Below are 8,573 nucleotides of genomic sequence, written 5' to 3'. Positions count from 1 at the left end.
AGCGGGGAGGGGGCAGCCAAGCCCCAAAACAGCTGAATGGAGGGCAGGGGCATTCCCCAACCCTGATTCAGCTGTATAGAGGGAAGGGATATGGCCTAGCCCTATATTGCTGTTGGGAGAGAGGGGCATGGGATTCTGGCAATGGGGGGGGGGTGGGGGGGGGGCGGGATAGTTCGTCAGATTCTGGCAATGGGGGGGGGGGGGGGGGGGGGCAGTATCATTGGCCACTGCTCCCCTGCCACCACATTTCCTGACCTATACGAAGCCCTGTGGACCAGATGCAATGGCTCTGTGGGCCACATTTGGCTCACAGGCCATAGTTTGAGCATCCCCTCATATAGATAATGCTAAAGTTGTTACTGGTAAAGTTTGAAGATGCTACAAAGACCATATATAAGCATTACATTTCTGCCAGGAGAATCACCACTCTCCTGTTAGAAGCTACAAGCATACAGGGTTTCATTCAGTTTCTCCAAGGGGAAACATCCCCCTCCACAAGAAAGATCTTCCAGGTTGACACATTCTTGCAAAAGTGAATGCCTGTATGCTCCCCCTGCCTTGAGTCTGGTTTGGGAGGGTAGGGGAGCATTAGCAGCTGCTCCCTGCCCCTTCCCTAAACCAGGCAGTCCCCAGTTTGGGGAAGGGGGGGGGGGGGGAGTTCCTGGGGGTTGCGAGTGCAGACTTTGAATGTGCCATGTGGGGGCAGAGGGGGAATGGCTCCTGCTCCTCTTCATGCTTTCCCCAGACTGATCTCCAGGGAGGGCATGGAGTGCAGGCGGGAGAGGGGCAGCTGCAGGCTGAATGCTTGTATTCCTCCCTCTCCCAGAACAGTTTCTGGCAGTGGAAATTTGTCCAAAATTTGTCCAAAATTTCCACTGCTAGAAATGAAAACCTATTTGAAGCTCGAAGCTTAATGGGGTAGCAGGGAATGAAAGGACAAGTCAGTTACTGAGTAATTTAAGTTGCTTTGTTAAATGGTCACAATCCCAAAAGCCTATTTTAATAGTCATGTTCAAGGAAATGAATAGAGAATAAAAAACACAAATTATACCAAATGGCATGAGATTGTCTTGGGTTTCAGGATTTATGGTAGTGGTTTTCAACCTTTCCAGACTCAAGGAATCTCTCCGAAAATGCCACCTCCTGGCTTTCACTAAGCTTTTGATTACAGAAAAATAATGGAACAAAGAATTTAGAAAGAACACAGCAGGTCAGAATGACATTAACATTACGGATATCTATTTGAAATCTCTGGGTGTGTCTTGTGAATTATGTCTGCACATCTAACACTGCTACTATTACATGATACCATGGGGCACCCTGGAAATCTCAAGACACCCTAGGGTGCTGTGGCATCCTGGTTGAGAATCACCAATTTACAGGTTGTTGATTGTTACTTCAATCTGAGCTTTCAATGCATAACTCTGGTCAATAGGTGCAATTCTTGACCTTTAAGAGGATGACTATCACATAAAAACTGAGATTTGATTTTTGCTTCTTTATATAGCAAGACTGATATAATTTTAGAATAATGTGTTCAACTATGGAGACACTACTTCAAAAAAGATGTGGATGTACTAGACAGAGTTCAAAAGATCTTCAGGCTGGGAAACAAGCTATACAATGTGAGGCTTAATGTGCTCAAACTACTCAGTTTATCAAAAGGAAGGATGTGAGATGGCTCGATCACGTGTAGTTAGGTACTTATATGCAACAGCAAGGGCTTTTCAACCTTCCTGCCAACAGCATGACAAGATTCGATGGCTGAATCTAGACAAAGTCAACCTTGAAGTAAGAAGCAATATGCTAGTAGAAAGCGTGATTAAACATTGGAACTTTATCCAACTTTTGCAAGATGCTCCATGTTCTGTGTGCATGGGAGGAGGGGGTGAGGTAGAAGAACTGTGGTGACTTTCTGGCCTGGCAGTTCGAATCTGAGGCTATGAAGGCCCTGCTCATTCTCTGTTCATTTGTCAGAGAGAGAACAGGATTTTATTTTTCTGCCTTCCTCTAAAGCATCAAGGAATTGGCTACAACTGGTGATAGGACCCCAGGTGGGGTAATCACTGTGTGGAGGCAGCACAGATAATTCTCTCTCAGATGTGTGGCTGATAGATCTCACTCACATGCTCAGGGTCAAAGCGAAAGACAGATTTTAGGTCATAACTGAATTTTCCCCTAGGTCAGATTGTCAGGTGCCTTTGAAATGTTTATCCTTTTGCAGCATGGGGCATGATTTACCTGCTAGGATCATCTGGGCATTTCTCACCTAACCTAATAAATTTCTTGCCACTGCAGAGATCTCAGGCACTAGTGAAACCTTATTTTCTCCTATGTTCTACTTGTAGCATAGCAGGTTGCAGACTGAAATCCTTTCATTAACTAGGTCAAGACTAAGGGCATGCAAAATACAGAAGATCAGAATAGATGGCTAATGTTCCCTTGTGGCCTTAAAATCTAATCAATTATCTACAAAGCCAGAGGTGGTCAAGGGTAGGCTTATGCTCCATGGCATTGTAGTTTGGAGACTGAAATAATGGACAATGAGAAAACCTAACATGCTTGGTTAGAGACTTTTTGAAATGTAAATGAAGTGAGAAATGATACAGACTGTATCCAGGATCTAACAGGCTGAGCAGAGCAAGGGAGGTAACAGATGGAGGTTCCAAGTGAACCTATATGCAAAAGTCCTTTCTTATGTGTAGATAAAAAAGTAGATACCTGGGGAAAGAACTGAAGTAGTGGCAGCATTGTGAAATCAAAAAACTTTGGCCAATGATAAAACTTGACAGTGGAAAAAATTAACCAATATTTGTCTGACAAGTCTGTGCAGACTTCTGACCACTGCAGTTAGAATCACAGAAAATAAGGGTTTGAAGGGACCTCAGGAGGTCATCTAGTCCAACCCTCTGCTCAATGCAGGACCATCCTCAACTATATCATTATAGCCAGGGCTTTGTCGAGCTGGGCCTTAAAAACCTCCAAGGATGGAGATTCCACCACCTTAGTATCCAACCTAAACATGCCTTCCTGCAACTTGAGTCTATTGCTCCTTGTTTTGTCATCTGTCGCCACTGAGAATAGCCTAGCTCCATCCTCTTTGGAACCACCCTTGGGTAATTAGAGGCTGCTATCAAATTCCCTCAGTCTTCTCTTCTGCAGACTAAATAAACCAAATTCCCTCAGCCGCTCCTCAAAAGTCATATGCCCTAGCCCCCAAATCATTTTCATTGCCTTCCGCTGGATTTTCTCCAACTTGTTCACATTCTTTCTATAGTGGGGGGCCCAAAAATGGACACAGGGCTCCAGATATGGCCTTACCAGTGCAGAGTAGAGAGGAATAATTACTTCCCTAGATCTACTGGCAATGCTCCTACTAATGCAGCATAGTTCCTGATGTTGCTAGAGTTGTTACAACAGCAAAAGCATTTGTGCCTCAGAACTGGAAAAAATTGTACCAGAGCCTGCTTCTATGTCTGAAAAAGAGGCACTTCAGGAACATACATTTGATTTTATCTCTGCAGTCTGGTCCAGAACCCTTGGTTGGAAAAAGTTTCTAGGTTGTACTTGGACCGTCTAATCTATTAAACGTGTACATGTCATACTAAAGTATTCCCCATCCCTGCCACCCCCCTGCAAATAGTTCAGTATTTTAAAGATACCCCTTTCTTGATTTTGATCTCATGTATGTTGGTTTAGCTGACATACAACTTCAGTCCACTTATACCTATGGTACTAATTGCACATAATTAAGATTAGAATCAGGCCCTTAAGATTAGAGGTTCATAATGTACTGTCAAAAAAACTGATTTCAGACTAATAAGTATTTCTTTATTCTAGCTATGCTAGTTTTTGAGATAAGGGCCACTAAAATTAAATGGGCATTTAAAGCAGGGTAAAGGAGAAGACCATTGGGATGATATGGTTTTATGGTCTCCCAACTTGCTAGTTAGATAAAAAGCTCTATTACCTAAAAGATTCAACTTTTAAATGATGTAAAGGTTTTACTTCCAACAATAGCAGTGCTTTTTTCCACTGAAATGTGACTAAATATAACAAGTCCTGGTTCAAAATGATTTTAACACAGAGCATTTATCAGAGCGCTGCTAAAAACAGACATCTTAGGCTAGCCCCAGGTTTTTTTCTGCCATTTGCTTTGCTGATATGTAAATTCAGTAACTTCTACCACTGATCCTGCTCCGAACATATTGACTGCTGTATTGGTCAATTTCTCTTGATGTCAGAGGAAGAACTGGCACAGGAGATCAGAAACTTGCCTGAAATAAGTGGGGCAACACATACGTTGTTATATAATGAAGGTAATCACTATGCACGGGATTTTCTAAAACGGCTGCTTAATGTACCAAAGATCACTCTGCTAACTGAACTGGAGATGGACTTGTAAAATGACCTATGACTTGTAAGATGCCTTTTAGAAGACAAGAAATCTTAGGAATAAAAAAATGCCATGCGTCCTAATATGTCTGCTCTTTATCCATACTTTCATCAATTGGCTTAAAAGATTCAACATTTAAAAGCAAGAAAGTATAAAGACAGAATAGTTAGAAACATCTGGTACAGTAATTCAGTTTACTCCTAGCCTTGCAAAGCCATAAGCTGTGTACTACATTAGTAATTCTTTAGTTCTAGTACAGGGATAGAAAGAGCCTTTCCAAAGATTTACAGCCTAAATATCCAAGGCAGTTCACTTACCAAGATGTGTGTTCATCATCTTTGCACAGTATTTACACATGGCTTCTAGGTCATTTAGCTGTCCTTGGAGAAATGAAATTTGGGCCTCTAGTTCTTCTTCCTGTAATTAAAAGGATAAAATGTTAAAGAAAACTAATATACACAGGCAAAAAAATTAATAAGCAAAGCCCTTAAAAGGTTTAGAACGTTCCAGTGGTTATGGCTTCATTTTTTGTTTGTTAGTAAATCATGAAAACAAGAGAACTGTTTCTTCTTTTTTATTTTTTAGAGGAACTGAAATATTTTTTACTTTTCTCATTATTTTGCACGTGGTTTTTGTTTTCTGCCATAGTGGTTGTTAATAATTGCTAAAAATTAAAAATGCAGCAGAATTCCAGGTTATTATGCCATTAAATATTAATAATTTTATTTAATTTGGTGGGATAATAGATTTGTTTCTTGGATAAATATGTATTTTGGCTAGTACAAATCCAATACAGTGGAAATATGAGAGTCAGAAAACTACCCAAATTAAGGAAACTCACACTTTGGACAGAATAAACATTCTATGAACCCCTTAAATGCCATGCTCTATTTGTAAAAAAAAAAAAAAAAAAAAAAAAAAAAGATTTGTATTCCCATGGTAGATCAATTGTGGTTCCATATGCACTTACACTTGAGCAGGGGGCACCCCCATGGACAAAAAAGAAGGTTCAGCTTTCCAATACAGGCTACTCAGCAGAGATGTCCCAGAGCAGAGAACTGGCTCCCAGACCTTTGAATGCCCTATAGCCAATAAAAGCATCTCCACTATTCTGAGCCAACAGAATCCAAAATGATACTGGTTTAAATATATTTTCCATGCTACCAATCTATTCTTGAGGAGACTATTTTCTGCTAGATCTTACAAATGTATATCTCATTTCACATGACTGTTTGGAGTTAAGCTTTTATTTTACACCATCCTAAGCTATTTTTCATTGGCTTACACCATTAGAAGTAGAGATGAGAGTTTCATTTCGACTCCTACATGCCCTTGTCTTGACACTTATGTTGTAAGTTATTAGCAGCTGCCATCAAAATGGATCTGGTTGAAACTGATAAGTGTCCTTGACATTGTTTTCAAGCAAAATGGAGGAGCAATTAAATGTCCTTGCTAAGGTGACGGCTAAGCTCATGGAAACCACTATCCAAACCACTAGTCAGCATGCCAGGACCTAAGCAAAGGCTTAGTGAGGGCAAGTGGGTTTCCCTGATGTCTGCTTGCAAATGCACCACTGGCTGGAGCTGGGCATATGTGAAAAAAGAACAACTAGAAAACCAACAGAAAAACCAACAGAAAGCTACAAAAGCTGTTAGAGTGTGCTCCTGGCATGAAAGAGAGAGAGAGAGAATTCTTTAAGAAGGATACAACTAAGATGCCAGAAATTGATTTTCTGGAAATGAAAACTGCCTGGTGTCGTTTGTTCCTGCTTTGTTTAGGAAAAACAGGGCTTTGTGTATTCTCTTAAAATTGCACCAAATAAATATCTGACTTCTCTGTCTAGCAAAAATACCATGGCAAAGCCTCAAATATTGACTAACTACTGGGATAAAGAGCACCCACACAGCATGCCAAATTAACACATGTTCAGCAAATCATTTTAATTTTTGAGCACCAATTACTAAATTAGGAAGTTTTTACATGTGCTCTGGGGATGGGGAAGGGAAGGGGTGCTTTAAATTAGAGCAGCTCTGAGAGCTGCTTTAATTAAAGCGCACACAGCATCTTCTGCATCAGCATCCCTGCACTTCAAAATGGTCGTGGGAGCACTTTAACTAAAGCTCATTGAATGAGCTTTAGTTGAAGTGCCCCCACAGCCCTTTTGAAGTGTGGGGACGCTGATACATGAGACATGGAGGCTGCTGGAGGCATGCTAAATAACATGTTCCAGCAGACTCAATGAATCAAGTCTGTTCTGACATGCTGTAATTACAACACGTTGGAGCAGTCTCCCTGCACATTTACAGGCACCCTTAGTAACTCAAAGTCAACAGGACTAATCACTTGCTGCTAGTTAAATGGAAGCTTCAGTGTTTGCTAGATCAAGGACTCTATGTACATGCTAACTTGCTGTCTGTCTGGGAAAAGGAACAAATGGAGAGGGTGCCTTTCACATGAGAAAGGAGTGGCATTGCAAGAGTGGCAGGAGTATGCCTTGGCCATTATCTTTAGTTACTGTCTCTAAGATGTAGCTATGCTAGCCTGAAGTCAGGTAGAATGCAAGGCAAGGCGGCACCTCAGAGCCTCACTCTTGCAGAAAGGTATAAGCTTTCTGAATGAGTTAGAACAGGGGTGGGCAATTATTTTGGCTGAAGGGCTGCTTAATAACTTTTGGTGAGCTGTTGAGGGCCACAAAGGTAACCCTTCCCCTTGACAGGTGCTCTGCTCCCTGATCGCCGTCCTGGGACTGAAATCCTCCCACCTAACCCCTGACCTTAGCCACCAAAAGCCCCTTCCCTTGCCCCTAGAAATATTTCTTGGGGGGTGGGGGGGGTGCCATCCTGGAACCGGAAAAAAAGCCAAATCATACACTAAAAAGTCAAACATCTATCATAACATTCATTTTAATTTTATTTAAAAAAATGTCCTGACTTATGTGCATTTCCATAGTGTATATACAGGAGACTGCATAATAGCTCAAAACAAAGTCTTATTCTTGTATATTGTATGTGAAGGAGTGTGGGGGGTGTGGTTGTGGGGTGGATACAGGGTGTGTATGTGTTTGTGTGGTGTATGCGGTATTTGTGGGAGGACATTGGATTTGTGTGGGGGGAATATGCATGTGTACGTGTGTGTGTGGGGATTTGGGGAGATATGTGGGTGGGTTGTGAGAGGGTCTAGGGCGAGTCTGGGTACATTTGTGGGGGGTGTGGGTATGCGTGGGTGTGGGGTTTGTGGAGGTGTAGGTGGGGAGGGGGGTGTGGGCCCACTTGTCACACACCCAGCCATGGCGCACAGCCTGCACTGCTGACTGTAGCAGCTGCTACCGGCAGGCTCTTGGCAGGTGGAGCCCCCCAGTGGTGCTCTACTTGAGCCCTGGGAGCTTCATGTGGCAGCACAGAGCTGGCCAGCCCATTGGATAGAGCACTGGAGTGACGGAAGCCCCACATGGTGGTACAGAGCTGGCCTGACCTGATGGCGCACAGCTCCCCACTAGAGTGCCAGAAGCTGCAGGGAGTTGTGTGCCATTGGACCGAGTGGCTCTGTCTCTCCATGTGGGGTCCAATTTCTGGGTGGAGTGCCAGTAGCCACACGTGGCATTATGGAGACTGCTTGGCCCAACTGTACGTGGCTCCCGGCTAGAGAGAGTGTGGGGAGCCCCACACAGGTGGAAGCACAGAGCTGTCCTGGCCTGGCCTGATGGTGCATGACCTCTGAAACCCCACACCTCCTGTTGGCTTTCACAGAGGAAGCTATAGCTTGGTAATAATTCTTTTCTGGAGGGTCCCCACAGGCTGGGTAGCATGGCTTGGAGGGCTGGATCTGGCCAACGGGCTGTATTTTGCCTGCCCCTGAGCTAGAAGCTAAGGTGTATCCTTGTCCTGCCTTCTGTCTGTCCTGTTCTGTAGTAACACTATATGTTTTGAATATTTTAAAAATTTGAATGCATTTCAAAACCAATGCAGAAGTCTCAAATTAGTGCAACTGAACTAGAAAATACCATTCTGAAAATAAAGGTTCAGATTCACTGGTGACAGAATTAAAACATTAGACCAGGTGCTGGTGACAAGAAGCAACTGATTCAGGAAGAGATTCCTTGGAACCTTACAATTTAAGTGCTGAAATGTCACTGGATACCAGTAATAAAAGTAAATAAAATAAAACTTTATAGGGAAAG

General features: G+C 42.8%; 1 protein-coding gene across 7 annotated transcripts in view; it reads right to left on the bottom strand.

Moving 5' to 3' along the window:
* The window catches only part of TBC1D5 (TBC1 domain family member 5), a 519,218-nt gene that overhangs the window by 38,520 nt on the left and 472,125 nt on the right, over positions 1-8,573 (bottom strand). For all 7 annotated transcript variants that reach the window (XM_014517945.2, XM_014517952.2, XM_025198935.1 and 4 more), the window contains one exon: positions 4,714-4,813. In XM_014517945.2, coding sequence (XP_014373431.1) covers positions 4,714-4,813 — 100 coding nt within the window. The remainder of the gene's footprint in view (positions 1-4,713; positions 4,814-8,573) is intronic.

The sequence above is a fragment of the Alligator sinensis genome, unplaced genomic scaffold, assembly GCF_000455745.1.
Source record: "Alligator sinensis unplaced genomic scaffold, ASM45574v1 scaffold29_1, whole genome shotgun sequence".
NCBI lineage: Eukaryota > Metazoa > Chordata > Crocodylia > Alligatoridae > Alligator > Alligator sinensis.
Note: the sequence above shows the minus strand (reverse complement) of the source record. Positions and strands in the feature narration are given on the sequence as shown.